The sequence below is a fragment of the Polypterus senegalus genome, chromosome 3 (assembly GCF_016835505.1).
Source record: "Polypterus senegalus isolate Bchr_013 chromosome 3, ASM1683550v1, whole genome shotgun sequence".
NCBI classification, from domain to species: Eukaryota; Metazoa; Chordata; class Cladistia; order Polypteriformes; family Polypteridae; genus Polypterus; species Polypterus senegalus.
In genome coordinates this window covers 105,165,953-105,182,745 of record NC_053156.1, presented here as the reverse complement: position 1 = coordinate 105,182,745, position 16,793 = coordinate 105,165,953, and the positions used below count along the sequence as shown (strand labels likewise).

Sequence of the window (16,793 nt, the reverse complement as noted above, 5' to 3'; positions counted from 1 at the left end):
CTGAAAACATGTTTTATATTCTAGCTTCTTCAAAAATCTTCTTTGCTCTGATTACTGCTTTGCACACTCTTGGCATTCTCTCGATGAGCTTCAACAGTTAGTCACCTGAAATGGTTTTCACTTCACAGGTGTGCCTTATCAGGGTTATTTAGTGGAATTTCTTGCTTTATCAATGGGGTTGGGACCAGCAGTTGTGTTGTGCAGAAGTCAGGTTAGTTGGACGATCATTTATTTTTCAACAGAACAATGACCCCAAACACACCTCCAGGCTGTGTAAGGGCTATTTGACCAAGAAGGAGAGTGATGGAGTGCTGTAAATGGTCATGAAAATAAAGAAAACACATTGAATGAGGAGGTGTGTCCAAACTTTTGGCCTGTACTGTATATTTGGGGCCACTGTTTCCCTTATACTCTGTAGAGAACAAGGTGTTCTTTTCAAGAAGAGAGTCATAACCTTGTTATTGATATCCACATAAAGGCCTAGAATGGCAAATGGCTGCTATGCTAAACATCAACTTCATTTTTTCCTATAGCTTTTTGTAAAACTAGAATGGAACATTTGACCAGTCCAGTCAGCAAAACTAAGGAGCTGGTGGTGGAGTTTAGGAGGCCCAGGCCCCTCATGGACCCTGTGATCATCAGAGGTGACTGTGTGCAGAGGGTGCAGACCTATAAATATCTGGGGGTGCAGCTGGATGACAAATTGGACTGTACTGCCAATACTGATGCTCTATGTAAGAAAGGTCAGAGCCGACTATACTTTCTGAGAAGGTTGGCATCCTTCAACATCTGCAATAAGATGCTGCAGATGTTCTACCAGTCGGTTGTGGCGAGTGCCCTCTTCCACGCGGTGGTGTGCTGGGGAGGCAGCATAAAGATGAAAGACACCTCACGTCTGGACAAACTTTTTAAGAAGGCAGGCTCTATTGTAGGAGTAAAGTTGGACAGTTTAACATCTGTGGCAGAGCGACAGGCACTAAGCAAACTCCTGTCAATCATGAAGAATCCACTGCATCCACTGAACAGTGTCATCTCCAGGCAGAGGAGTAGCTTCAGTGACAGACTTTTGTCACTGTCCTGCTCCACTGACAGACTCAGGAGATTGTTCCCTCCACACACTATGCGACTCTTCAATTCCACCCGGGGGAGTAAATGCTAACATTACTAAATTTGCAGTAGTACATAAATGTGTATCATTGTTCATGATACACCATAATAACTTTATTTATATATTTTTATGCATTTATTTGTAAACAATATGTGAAACTGTTGATGAGAGGAAGTACCTGCAAGTATATTTATTTAAGTACTGAAAATCATTCTATACATAACACATACTTTGGTGAACTGTAATCTTTGATAAGTTATGCCTTTGAAAGTAAGTTATTTTTGACTTGTTTACCAGCTTTTAATACACACTTTAATAACATCATTGTTGTTTGGAACAATGCATTCCTAACTTGCTTCTACGGATCCATATGTTTTGTTATTAATTTTTGTTTTATTCATCTTCTCTGTTCCTTGTTTAACATGCTCACTTCATAATGAAGTGTCAGCCTGAAGCTAATCGTTTTGTAGGATTTTAGAATGTGCAGCAGAAATGAACTTAACTTGACATTACTCTTTTCTTTGTTATCCACTTGAAACACAGATACCATACCTGTATTTTTCAAACCAATATTCTATTATAAACCAAGTTATCCACAGCATTATTTGTGTGGAATTCCCTCTGTTTATGTAGAGATTTTTTTCTAAGTACTTTGGTGTCAACTAATATCTTAGGTTGAATGCCATTTTTAAAGTTTTAGTGCATGAGTTAATGAGTGACTCTGCCTTGTGTACTGGTGCCTTTTTGAGGCTTAGTTCCTAACCAATATCCAATGCTGTTTGGACAAAGCATCAAACAAACAAGTATACCATTCACTAATAAAATGAGGTGGAACACAATTTCTGTGCCTGTGTGTAAGCCTTTCCTGTTTATGCACAAGGGTCAGTTATATCAAAGTTCTTTTTTGTTTACTCAAATCACAAGAACACACAAAATTATACAAACAGTTGTATCTCACATACTAACCTAATGAACCAGCTATTTCAGGGTCATTACCACTAGAAACACTATTTACAGTATCTTATTCAGTCCAATACAGTCCAATACAATAAAGTTACTGTTTTAAATTATTCTCAATTACATTACTGATAATAAACAGTAAATAAACTCTCCAGATATAAATTTTAACTGTTCCTCTCATTTTTTAATAAATTGTGAAATATATGAATTTTCCAGGGGTTGCTACTGGAGCACTGACATAAAATGAGTTGAAGTGGCAGGGATATAATATGGTTGCTTAATCCTTTACCTTTCTTTAGTTATATCCTTGAGTAAAAGTGCACATGGTTATTTGATATTATCCTACACTTACCCAGATCTATGTAGACACGGAACACACATGAGATTCATGTATTCCAAATAACGATATACTGTATTATTTACCCTATACAACTCCTGGAATCTCACACACAGATAAGGAGCTTTGGTTTGAGCTGGGAGAACTTTTTGCCCATGAGCTGAGCTCCATCAAGAAGGGGGATGGGACAGCAGGCTGCTTGCTACTTGCGCTGATCGATGCATTTACAAAACAAAAGATGCTGATGGAAAGGTGCGAATGGATTTAAGGTGGGCCAGGATTACCAGTTTTTTCAAAGACTTCTGAGATTCTAGTGTTAATCCTCTAAGCAGCTGAAGGACAACATCTCTAAGCGCCTTGTTCTGAATATGGTGTTCCACAGGAAGCATCTTATTGCTACTTCTTTATTCATTCAATTTAAACAACTAAACTAACTAAATTTCACAGATGATATTTTGCTGATGGCACCAATCTCTGGGTTTCATTACAAATTATGGCAAGTCTGTGAATATGAATGATATAACAACAATTGCCAAAGTGTTGCTTTAATCCAGATGTAAGCAAGAAAAAGTAGCAATGGTCAGGTTTTAGAGCTAAGGGAAAATTTTACAGATTCCACCATTTCCAGCACTTTAAAATGAGATATCAGCACATCAGTTATGGGCAATAAAAATCCACTAGTGACTGTTAACTCTGAGATATTTATAGAAGTTTAGAATTTCAGCATCTAAAGTTGTTGGTGTGCACTACTTCTGAAATTACTTATAATAATAATGTTTTATTTATGTAGCGCCTTTCATACACTCAAGGACACTTTACAATTCAATACACACATTAAGAAGACAGTAGAAATTACATACACGAAAAGGAATAATACTCATTGAAAAGATGTGTTTTTAACAGAAGTTTGAAATTAATAATAGATTTTTCCTCGTGAAGGCTGAGAAGCAGAGAATTCCAAATTTTAGGGGCTATCACTCTGAAAGCACTGCCACCCATAGTTATTAGCCTGTATTTAGGTACAGTGAGTAACTTAGGGTCCGATGATCATAATGCACGGGCAGGAGTGTAAGGAAGCAGCAGCTCCGAAGAATAATGAGGGGCTAACCCTTGAAGGGCTTTAAAGGTGAGAAGGATAATTTTATAATTGATTCTTGAAGAAACTGGTAACCAATGTAAAGGTTACAGGAGTGATGTGAGCAGATTGTTTAGTGCGTGTAAGTAAACGAGCAGCAGAATTATTAACATATTGTAATCTATTGATATATTTAGTTGGGAGGCCATAAAACGAAGCATTGCAATAGTCCAGACGGGTAGTGATGAAAGTGTGAATGAGTGTCTCAGTATCTTTCACACTTGAGAAAAAAAATGCAGATAAGAAATGTTGCAAAGATGAAAAAAGGCTGTCTGTACTATTGAGCTAATGTGTGATTAAAAAGTAAGAAGCTGATCAAAGATGACACCCAAATTATGGACTGACGCTGAGGGTTGAACCAGGATCCCATCAATGTCAATTTTTAGCCCACGAAGGGTAGAGAGGATAGATTTATTACCAACTAATAAGATTTCTATTTTATCAGGATTGAATTGTAAAAAATTATCTGTCATCCAATGATTGATTTCCCGATTGTAGTCAGTGTAACAGGTGAAGATATTGCGGTTGCATCAATGCTTACATAATGTTGTGTGTCATCGGCATAGCAGTGGAAGCTCAGACCATACCAACGAATAATCTCTCCTAATAGGAGCATATAAATGTTGAAGAGGATTGGACCGAGAACTGACCCTTGAGGGATACCTTGTGTGAATGAAGTAGTGGCAGATTTGTATTCCCTAATGATGACGTAATACTGGCGATCACTGAGGTATGATGTGAACCAAGAAAGAGCAGCACCAGAGATACCAATAGCTGAAAGTTGGCACAGTAAAATAATATGATTAACTGTATGCAATGCTGTGCTCAAGTAAAGAAGAACTAGAATAGCGGTCATTCCAGAATCTGCGGTTATAAGTAAGTCATTGGCTACCTTAAGTAAAGCAGTTTCAGTGCTATGTAGGGCTCTGAATCCAGATTGAAAAGGCTCAAGCAGGTTATGCAAGTTTAAATAATCATTGAGTTGAGCAGCAACAACCTTTTCTAAGATCTTAGTCATAAATGGAAGATCAGAAATTGGGCGATAAAATTTTAGCTGTAAGGGATCTGAGCCAGTTTTTTTTTAAAACAGGGGTTACAGCAGCAGTTTTTAATTCACTTGGAAAAACACAGGTGCAGAAACTACAGTTGATAACGTGAGAAATGGGGTAGAAAGTTTGTCAGTGCAAGCCTTAATCAGTAAAGTAGGGGCAGGGTCTTGGTGGCAGGTAGGTTGATTTAATTTAGATATTACTTCAGCAATATAAGTTGGTGTAGTGCGGTTAAATTTAGATAAAAAAAACTTACAACCAGATGCCATATCCTTTGCACGGAATACCATCATGGAACATCTGGGTAATTAAAACTGCTATGCCAGAGTATTGTTTATAGATTAACTTGCTAACTGGTGGTTTGACAGAGTCACTTCACTAATGTTGATTCTAAATACAGTACTCCAAAGTGAATTGCAATTATCGAAAAATCTATCATAAAAATAGGCCCAGACTTATACGCCCATTCAAAAATGCAACACTTAAATAAATTTTTTTTTTCACATCTTCTTGCTTCCTCTAATCTCGCACCAGTTTCTCAGACACCAATTTCTTTCACCACGTCAACAACTTTTAATTAAAACCAGCGTCATATTTTCTTCTGATCGAACGCTCCGTTGTAGATAATTGATGCTCTTACAATAAAGGTGTATGAGGGTGTAAGATACAAAAAACACAAAACAGTGCAAACGTCACTTCGGAATAGTTCTGGTATTACCGTGTGGTCCAATACATAGGCACAATACATAGAAAAAATAAGGCAGTGTGCTCCGTGGTTACTCTCTCAGGTGGGCATTAGCATATCACAAACTCGTGGATCAATAGCGTGAGTTTTCTTTATTCGACTTATACGACCAACATTATAAAATACTGGAAATTATATGGTAAAATCAAGCCCCGATTTATCCGCAGGATAACTTAAATGAGAGTATATACGGTAGTTCACAGTCATACTCATTGTTCATCTGAGTCTAAATCACCAAATACAACTCCAACTCCATAATTATACTGGATGATGACACCACCAAAAGAGAAGAAACTTGCCTTCTGAACTGGGGTGACAGGAAATTAAATCTCTTCTTTAATGTCAGAAAAATCAAGGAGCCATTCATGGAATCTGGGAAGCAGGAGACAGACCATACATTAATCAATGGTATACATGGGTATGGGTCAACAGCTTTAAAAATTATCATTGACCAACGGATGTGTGCACAACACATCTTGGTTTAGGAAAGAATAACAAAGCCACTAGTCCCTTAGGCATCTGACAAAAGCCCAGATATTTCTATCAGTGCTCAGCAAAGTCTATGCAGTAGATGTACAGTGCTGCCCCTATATCACTGGCTGCACTACTTCCTGGCATGCCACATGCTAAGCTCTTCATTAATATTCTGTAATGAATTTGACATATGATATTACTAACAATGAACTCCCTTCTGTTCAAGACATGCAGTACAGTAGACGCCCGCGAAGATGCGGTTCAGGGTTTTGTCATTCGCGGATTATTCCTTAGAACCTAAATAATAATTGTTAGCGAAAACCGCAAATATCCTCCGCAATTTTTTATGTTTTTTTTCGTGGCAATACTGCACTGTAGAGAGAACAGGAAGCAACTATAGAGGGAAATGTGGCTTAGGATGGTGAAAGTAGCCAATCTGTGTGCATTGTACACTACTAGAATTTGAAACTGTAACTCCCAGCAGTCCCTGCAGTGGCTTTGATTGGTCTTCTGCTGGGGATGCAGGGGCTGTTGGGGTCAAAGGATGTCAGCGCGGCTTTTAAAAAGGGGGCTGTCTCTCTGCCTGCCTTCTGTTGGGTACCTGTACTTATTTGTTTTGTCCTGGATCGTTTCGTGGTTGGGGTCTGGATTGTCTTCCATCTGCCTGTGTACAGGAGTCCTAAGGAACTACCAGTAGGACTATCTTTACATTCCCATTCAACGTGCAGATCTCTGGACTATCTATTTTCATCATTAAATTTCATCCGTTGCCGTTTTTCATGGGCTTTACTGTGTGTGTTTTGTTGGTGCTTTGTTGTATTTAATGTATAATCGCCGTAAAGGGAACAGGGGTGGTATTGTTGTTTTCATTTGTTTTAATTACATTCTTTATTTGCTGTTTGATTACTGGTTTGCTTTGTTTTTGTTTCTGTTTGTGACTGCATGCAGGTTGGGTCAATGACCACTGCTGGCCCCTGCAGCACTGCAGCCTCACTGTCTCTGGGATTGAGCTGCTGCACTAGACTAGCCTGACAGCGTCACTGTTTAGCTTTGTGTGCTTGTGTGCAGCCAGATTAAGTGCAGTTGGCTCGGTAATTTACTGAATTTCATCAATGGCGTCAGTTGCACCTTGTACATATTGTTCCAGTAGTTTTTTAAAATAGTTTTTACAGTTTATTAGCAGCATGTAAAATGATCAGTGTTGCAGTAATTGTATTTGCATGAAAAAAATGTATTCCATTAAAATTTCAACTTTTCTTTGTGAATTGTGACATTTACTTAAAAAGTGCAGCAAAAAAATATTTGGCGTCCAGGAATGCATTAACCCCCAAGTATGTGGCAGTTTAAGGGTTAAATCCCCAAGATGCCGCCGAAACACCCTGCACCTTCTAAGGCTTCTGGTAATGAAAACGCGATTGCATGAATTACAGTACATATAGCTGTAACATCGGTATTTTACATTCTAGCACTGCAGGTGACATATCAGTATAGTACTGTACAGTATATGGGTTTACCTTTACATTCTTTTTTTAGGTGATGTATTAAGCTGAGGTTGAAATGAAATTAAAGTGTTTTGGGGGCATATTTAGGGTTTAAACTATAAAAATAGGCGTTTTTTTAACAACATCCATAATTCACGGTTTTAACACAAATCGCAGGTGCTCTAGGAACATAACCCCATCAAATTATGAGGGTGTACTGTATATAGTTCAAAATATTTTTTTTCTTCTCTGTTAAAGCAAACATTACAGGACTATTAGCACTCCAACAATTAGACTTAGATCCTTCTTTTAAAGGTTATCCTTGTCAATTTCACACGTGATGCTAATGGCAGTTATGGCCTCCTACTTCTCCTCCTCATCCTCCTTTGCCCAAGAAACCCTTTGTTTCCATCCTTGCTTTCTGGTTTATGTATTTGACTTGCTCATACTTGTGTCTTGCAACCTTAAAAAGCGGGTAAATGGAAGCACAGATACATGCTTATTTTTTCTTTGCTTTTCTACAAGTAATTCCAAATTTTACAGGAGATCCAAAAACATTTAAAAGAATGATTTCTGAAATTTAGAGTCATATTGTGATGGACAGAAAGAAACAGAAAAGACTTTTTGCATTTTTATTCAGCTAATTAAGTGTTTCAAATGAAAAGAGTGCATTCTGAAATGAAACATTATATGGAATTAGATTGTAATTAATACTGACACTACTTTCTGCCACATTGCCTTCCGGTTACACAGGGACATATTGCATTTGTATTAGAGTTTAATGAGCAGGATGATAGGGATGCAGCACTAGACTGCACATGGTGGGAGCATCAAGATTATGACTGAGTCAGTCTATGACGTCCTCCTCAGCTTGGCAAATGGTTGGTAAATAGTTAGCACTTTATTGTGCCCCTGTGCTTCTTAAAGGGAAATTTGCAGAACAGCACTTGCCTGACAACTCTAGGGGGACTGGCACTACAGCTGGTGCCATGTTCAGATGAGTAAAATGTTAGCAAAAATCATTTGAAGCGGCTTGAACTACACCAAGCGCCTGTTTCCATCAAGAAATTTTATTGTTTTTATCAGGATGAATGAGAAACACCATCTCCATTTATCGTCATCAGGAAAACTTCAAAAAACAGCATAAAGTTATTTGTTAGAGGATGACCTAGTGAGATAGTTTCCCAGAGACCATTATTGTGACTATGCTCAGGCCAGACATTTTGATGATGTCTTAGTCATCATGGCAGGTGGTCATTCAGACATTAACTGGGAATAGAAAATGAAATAGGATAGTGCAAGAAATGTCAGGGGCAGATTTGTGTTCTACTCACAGTGAATTATATATATTTGGCAGGTAAATTAATAAGCACAGCCTATGTTCCCCTATATATCATAGTATACACAAGAGCTGGCAAATATAACTACATGTTTATTTGCTTACTAAAGCACAATATATTATTACTCTTTTAACAACAATGTTATTACTCATTTTTTGGATTGTTCCTAAGCACAATCCACAAAGAAAGGCAAAAATGAAACAAAATTACAAAGAGCTAATATCCTCTAATTATGAATTAAGTATTCAGTTAAGTTGTGATTAAAGGATTTATTAGCACAAATTAGGTTAAAAGAAACAGCAATGAAAAACTAAAGGTAACTAGAGAAAATCAACTAATCAATTTATAATAAACACCTAAATCCTGTAAAAATTAACAAAAGGAAAAAAATAAACTAGAAATAAACTAAACACTAAGAATGAAGGGAAGAACAGTAAGTTCTAATCATATAAACTATAGAAAATAAACTAGAAAAACGAGAACATAAAACCAAAAACAAACCTATATATACAGAATAAAAATTCAAAAATGCAAACTCTAAACCCGTTGACTAAGTGCCAAGTATGTAATTTAAAACTCTTAAAGCTTAAAACAAGCTCGAAAGCTGAGGTTAGAGTCATCTCTTTTATTTGCCCTTGGGGGACTCCACTAATTAACAGGAGTACCTGAGAACTAGTCAAAATTGTTCAGGGCCTCGTTATTGAAAACGATAAAAACAACATTTAAAAAGGACATAACTATAATAGAAATAAAAAATGGGAGAAATGGTGGAACTGTGCCTGGAGATTGAACAAAACCATGACATACAGTAACATTATAAACAATACTGGAATGAATATCTACCATAACTTACCACTTCTTCATGAGTTGAATTTTCTACATTAATTCCATTTACCTAAGTGAATTAAAAAAAAAATCAGTTAAGACAGTTGTGTACATTATTTTTTAAAGAAGTTGACAGTTCTTTTGAAATTGAGGGAAATCAATAAGATTACTAGATTGTAAATAATACTTACATTTTTAATATATCCCACATTAGTAGTTGTTACATACAATGTAAAATTTATTAAAGAAATTACTTTCAACATTATACTAAACTAAACTAAAAACCCCTTCAATCATAATTTTCAAAATTCAAAGTATTTGTTTTTATAAAATCTCAGTTCTGTATGTTTATTTAATAGACTGAATACTGAATTTAAATAACCAATACAAAAAAATATTGCAATGAGTGATACAGAATTCTCTTAACTGAAAAGTACTGAAAGAGTTCAGATTTCATTTATTTTCCCGAAAGGATTTACAAAGCTTGTTCCTCTTAAGACCGATTTATACTATTGGGTTGAGCGTATGCTGTAGCTATGTGCATAGAATATACCAATGAAAACAGTTTCTACTTCTGCATCACACCGCAGACACATTCCTGAAAATTCGTTGACTGTGTTTGTAGCATGTGAGAAAAGGAAATGATCCACTAAAATGCACAAAGTTTTTGCCCTTTGCCCTCCAGGATCACTGCTCCTCTTACTACACATTTTTCTGCTTAGGCGAACATACTTGTTCCTCACATTTTCCACTTTCTCATACATTTTCCAACTTCCAAACTAGAAGACAAATGGAAACACATTTCAGGAAATTCAAAGGTACCAAACTGAACAATCAGAATCATAGGGATCTGTGCAGGGATCATATCTACATGTCACATAGTCACATTTTTCAGAGTGTGCATCAGGCTGTGTTGTAGATATGCTATAGGTAACCCAGACAATGGTGTAACTACAGCATAGGCACAACAAATAAGTATAAATCAACCTTTAGAAGAAAGGTCTACTATAAATCTATCTACTACATAATAAAATGCTATTACCTCTGTGTGTGTGTGTGTGTATGTTCTGTCCTTCTAAGCAATCTTGGTTATTCAGTTTGGTTTTGGTGATGCGACTGAAAGAGGAAGTCTTGGACAAGAGATGTTCACACATACAAAGAGGAGTACAGGCATAAGAGGCAACCTGAGAGTTGTCTTTAGAGGCAGAAACCATTCACAAGAATATAAATAATGTTTTCATAGAGGGTAATGGGGGGCCTGTCTGTCACTTGTGGAAAACAAATAGCATAAAGGAGGTGAACTAGGCAAAATGAGTCTGAGAAGCAGGCCTTACATGAATACGCTTGTGAGAGGGAGCATCAGGCATGAGAAGTTCAGAAAAACAAGGAAACTGAGGAAGGGCATACAAGGCCAAATAGCTAATATTTTAATATATTGATATTGTAATATATATACACACCTCCTCATTCAATTAAACCATTTCAGGTGACTACCTGTTGAAGCTCATCGAGAGAATGCCAAGAGTGTGCAAAGCAGTAATCAGAGCAAAGGGTGGCTATTTTGAAGAAACTAGAATATAAAACATGTTTTCAGTTATTTCACCTTTTTTTGTTAAGTACATAACTCCACATGTGTTCATTCATAGTTTTGATGCCTCAGTGAGAATCTACCAATGTAAATGGTCATGAAAATAAAGAAAACACATTGAATGAGGAGGTGTGTCCAAACTTTTGGCCTGTACTGTGTATATATATATATATATATATATATATATATACTGTGTGTGTATATATATATATATATATATACTGTGTGTAACAAAAAAATTAAGGGGGCACTTTTTAATCAGAGTATATCATCAAGTCAATTAAACGTCTGGGATATTGATCTGGTCGTAGCAGAGGGGGTTGTTAATCAGTTTCAGCTGCTTTGGTGTTAATGAAATTAACAAGAGGTGCACTAGAGGGGCAACAATGAGACGACCCCCAATACAGGAATGGTTTAACAGGTGGAGGCCACTGACATTTTTCCCTTTTCATCCTTTTCACTAGTTTTGCATTTGGCTATGTTCAATGTCACTACTGGTAGCATGAGGCGATACCTGGACCCTACAGATGTTGCAAAGATAGTAAAATTTCTCCAGGATGGCACATCAATACTTGTGTGACGATGTGGGTTCGCGCCATGCTCCCATCTTGCTTCTGGGAGCCCTGAACCCGACACTATCGGTAATGTGACCAATGAGCTTGGCAGTAAGGCACAACAATGAAGCAAGGGGATGGTGCAAAAAGCGCAAAGTGCTTTTATTAAAAAGTGCAGTGCTTCATATCTTTAAATAAATAATCCATAAAAATAAGTGAAAAGGGTGGAGGTTAAAATCCAATAGAAAAAAAAAATAAGTCCTTTAAAAAAAATCAACGGTTAAAACAATGGCTGAAAACAGTCTCTTTAAAAACACAAAGCACGGTACCTTCTTTTACTGGTGATTCCCCTGCTTCTCCCATCCAGGCTATGCACCAGGGTAGTCACCCTACAAGCAGCTGACCTTTACTCTACTCGATTGGTCTGGTGGCCTCCCGATCCCTGGCTTCATTCAGCCCCTACCGGACTGTAACTTGGCTTCCCCCAACGGCCAGGACACTCACGCTGGGGATTCTATTCCAAACATTAGACTCCCGCTGCCTTTGCGGTGGCAACCCAACCTTCTTCCGGTCACTCCCGCTCCTCATAAAATGCTCAGTGGGAGCGACCACAATCGACTGCCGTAGGTGTCGGCCAAAGAGCCCACTAGGGCTCACTGTCCAGCTGCCTGCGAGCCTCTGCTCGCTCTCGTCACCTGTACCAGCTTTCCTCTATCTGCTTCCAGCCTTCTTCTCATGCAACCTCCGTTTGTCTTTTCTTCCTTCTTTTCCATCAACCCTGCTAGCCACCTCGCGGTTCTATTTATCACAGGGACGTGGATCAGCTGTGGCAATCAGCAGCTCGCAGGAATAATTACGGATGCGTTCAACTCCTCACCTGTGCATTTAAGTGAGAACCGCCCGCATCGCAAACTTCCCGGGAATCGCTCGGCCACACACACCACACCCCCTCGCTAAGCCATGAGTGCGGCGATTATTTATTTTAAAAAGTGGCCTTTTTGACATGAGCTGTGGACCCGCTACACCACAATGTGCCATTGCCAGAAGGTTTACTGTGTCTTCCAGCACAGTCTCAAGGGCATGGAAGAGATTCCAGGAGACAGGCAGTTACTATTGGAGAGCTGGACAGGGCCATAGAAGGTCCTTAATCTATCAGCAGGACCAGTATCTGCTCCTTTGGGCAAGGAGGAACAGGATGAGCACTGCCAGAGCCCTATAAAATGACATCCACCAGGACCCTGGTGTGACTGTCTCTGCCCAAGCAATCAGAAACAGACTTCATGAGGGCAGTCTGAGGGCCCGATGTCCAATAGAACACCTCTGGGACATTATGATTCAGTCCATCCGATGCCACCAGGTTGCACCACACACTGTCCAGGAGGTCAATGATGACCTGGTCCAGATCTGGGAGAAGATCCCTCAGGACACCATCCGTCATCTCATTAGGATCAGCCCTGATGTTGTCAGGGAAACATACAAGCACGTGGGGGCCATAAAAACTACTAAGTATGAGTTTGAGTTGCTGCAATGAAATTTCGGCAAAATGGACTAACCTGCCACATCATTTTTTCACTTTGATTTTTGTGGTATCTTTGAATTCAGCCCTCTGTAGGTTGATAATTTTCATTTCCATCAAACGATGTGGCATCCTTTCATTCTTGACACATTACCCATTTTTTTCCCATTTTAGATCTGATGTGTTTTCAAAGTATTCCATTAATTTTTTTGAGCAGTTTATATATATATTTTATTTTTTTTGTATATATTTATATTCTAATATTACTGACCAGCAAACAGATAAATCAGAAATCTACTAGAAGTTGCAAATGGAAATCAAGAAACATTTTCTTGATGAAATAAACCTTTTCACATGGTTATGGGTAGAAGATCAATTGTATGCTGATCACTAAGTTCTATAAAAAATAACAACAAACATGTAATGTTGTAATGTTTATACAACATTATACTCTACATATCTGAAAACTGTAAAAACACTTGAAATGCTTATAAGAAAATATCTTAATTCTTTTATCTGAAATAAAAGTGAGTGTACAATTACTATTGGTATTGCCATTTAAGAAGAACCAAGGAAATATGATAAACAAGTCCACATCAAAACATATTTAACGTGTGGAACAAAATTATTATTTTCATTTTTACAACTCTGGAACACAAATCAGAAACAATATTGCCAAGACTACAGTCTGCATTGATAGGAGTTAATTAAGTCTATTGTTTCTTTAACTCTAGAAGAAAAAACAGTCATACCCTTGAAACAGTTCAAGAAAAGCAACATGACTGAGGGTTTAATTACATTGAGAGTCCCAGGAATATTGTATTTTATAGTCTTAAAAGTGTAGGAAAAAAACAGAAGACCAAAACAAATGATATGCATTCTGGAAAGGGATAAAAAGAAACATTGAACTTACTATTACAGTAGTAAATACAAATAATTATGCAAATGTACATTTAAAAAAGACAGTGCTAATAACCTCTGAATTTATCATTAGAGCACACTTTGAAAAAAATGCTTTTTTTGTTTTAAAACAAAAGCAGACTTACAGTTTATAAAATCTTGAAGGGCAAGTGTATGTTATCAGTACATTCCCGGAATTTAAGGATCACCATCAACACTGCAGGAATTAGTCTAAGAAATATAAGGCTTGTTCCATCCAAAAGTTATTTAAAAAATGAAATAATTCCAAACAGGCAACTAACTTGGTACTTGTCTTTCTGTCTTATATGACTACTTGTACTTAAACTCAGGCTTATAATTATTATAGTACTACTTTTGCTAACCTTTATTTATTCTCTAAATGTTATTTGCATTTCATACCTAAAGATTTTCCTCTGAAATGTTTTTGTTGAAAAATGTCATATGCTATTTATAAATTATGCATTATTCAATGTGAAAACATTAAAGTGGAGCTGTAATAAAAGATATTTCATGCGTAACAGATTTGGTTCACATTGAGAATTAGCATACTATAAGGTCAAAAAATAAACTGCATTTTCAAACAAACATTATTCATTTCTAATCAAATATCATTTTAAATGCATGTAAATGTCAGAAAATGATTCCAATCTTTCTTTTCTGCATCTTTTTCTTTTCATAAGATGCAATTTATTAAATACTATTTATTACTACAATTATAAAAATCATTTTACAATTTGACATAGGAACTACCCATTTTAAACTCTAAGTTTAGAATATACAATTCTCATACCACTTTATTAAAGAGATACTCCTACCACACTGTGATTTGTTTAATAAATGGAATTCAAACAATTCCTGTTGTTCATGTCTCACTTCAAAGCCAACAACATGTACTGTACATGACAAATAACAATACAGACTTTCAAGGGGACAGGAAACCAATGCAAGCTGTTTTATTTTTAGACCTATTACCTCTTAATACAATTTTTTGTTTTTATTATAGCACCTTGATAAGATGTCCGTGAAAATCATGATCAAGAGAGCAGTCAAAGCATGTTATTGTTAAGGTTTGCACCTGTAATATATGTATTTCTTTATTATCTTTTCAACTTTAAAGTACCATATCAAATGCTCCTTTTCCTAGCTTTTCCATCATCCTGCTGTTCTAGGTCTTTCAAATTCAAAGCCTTCTTAGTTCAAGTTCACTTGAGGTTTGACAGGAACGTGATTTTTAAGCCAAAGTTGGGGACAACTTTCAGGTAATCACTCCAAACAACTCTGGGATTAGGAATGCTCTGACTAACTCCTTGGGAAATCTTCTTAGAATTACCTTTGTCGGCCCCAGGTGTCCCTGCAGTCCAGATCCACAGGACACATTTGAAGGGCTAGGCAATCGACAAATCACCTTGCCACCCATATATATGTATACACGCAACAGTTACCACTTACCAGACTAGGTGGACCCGGATCCTCTGTCTTTGTGCTACTAGAAATCTTTCAGGACATTCTTAACACACATATGAGGTACTGGCCCTGGCAATACTTCATCTAGTCGTTTGGTGTGACTAAATAAGTTGCTCTTGTTGGAATCACATTGTTTTTCTTGTAGGACTCGGTCACAATCATCTAGTACTCCCTGTTTTCTATAATACTGCTCCCTTCTCTTCAATGAGGAATCACATTGTTTTCTTGTAGGAGTCTGTGCCAATCATCTACCACTCCTTGTTATGTACAATATTGCTTCCTTCCTGCCTTCCTTCTATAGCCAGACTTTGAAGAGTGTAAAGTATTGTATAAGGTGGTCCAGACCTAATTATACAATTTTCATTACGTTATAACTTATCAAGTTTATTACATAGAAAATCACCCGAAAAATCCCGGGCCATCAAGAAGTATGCAGACTGACAACATGAAGAATCGTCTTCGTGCCGAACTGGAATCATCCCCACATAAATCAAAGTCATCCAGATGATCTGGATCTGCATAATTAGATCTGGACCACCATGTAGTTTGTATATGCAAAACAGATAGACTATCTATATCTAGCGTGTAGAGAACCAAAATAGAGGTATGGTTAACCATGGGCTTCTCATGAAAATTGTAGGCCACAGAAAGCATTAATTTGCTGTCTTGAATTAATATATAGCAGCCATTTCCAATCTTTAAATGGCATCCTATGGTTTGACCTTTAATAATAATAGTTATTTGCATTTATGTTGTATAACACCATTTACAGTGTTATAAAGTGTGCTATGTTACATACTTGTTAATTGCAATACCTTTCTGTGTGGTGGTTGTAAACAATTCAACATCTCTGTATTAAAAATATTTGTGGAATATCTGATGACTAGCAGACCTGGCGCGCTTCGCTGCATGTTTAACCGGCTAGTTCCGGCAGCGGATCGTGGTTTTCCAATCTAGATGTCTTGTCTTTTTCAGATTCTTTTAACCGCCTGGTTTCAGCAGCCAATCGTCCTTTTCCCAATCTAGAAATCCTGTCTTCTTTAGATTCGTTTAACAGCCTGATTTTGGCAGCGAATCGTTTTTTTTCTAACGTAGAAGTCGATTCTTGTTGAGATTCATTTAATCATCTGATTTTGGCAGCCAAGCGCTTCTTTTCCAACCTAGAAGACCTCTCTTGTGATTCGTTTAATGGCCTCGTTGATTGCATGTCTTCCAAGGTAGTTTCAATACCCATTTTATGCACGGAGTCTTCTCCCCATTTATGAGTGACTGTGTAAATACCGCATGTACTAAACA

At 37.2% G+C, this 16,793-nt stretch overlaps 1 protein-coding gene across 3 annotated transcripts in view; it reads right to left on the bottom strand.

Moving 5' to 3' along the window:
• sntg2 (syntrophin, gamma 2) overlaps positions 1–16,793 on the bottom strand; it is a 732,424-nt gene that overhangs the window by 267,788 nt on the left and 447,843 nt on the right. For 2 of the 3 annotated variants that reach the window (XM_039747723.1, XM_039747724.1), the window contains exon 6: positions 9,483–9,524. The exons of the other annotated variant lie outside the window; for it this stretch is intronic. In XM_039747723.1, the coding sequence (XP_039603657.1) occupies positions 9,483–9,524 (42 nt within the window). The remainder of the gene's footprint in view (positions 1–9,482; positions 9,525–16,793) is intronic. 3 annotated transcript variants of the gene reach the window in all.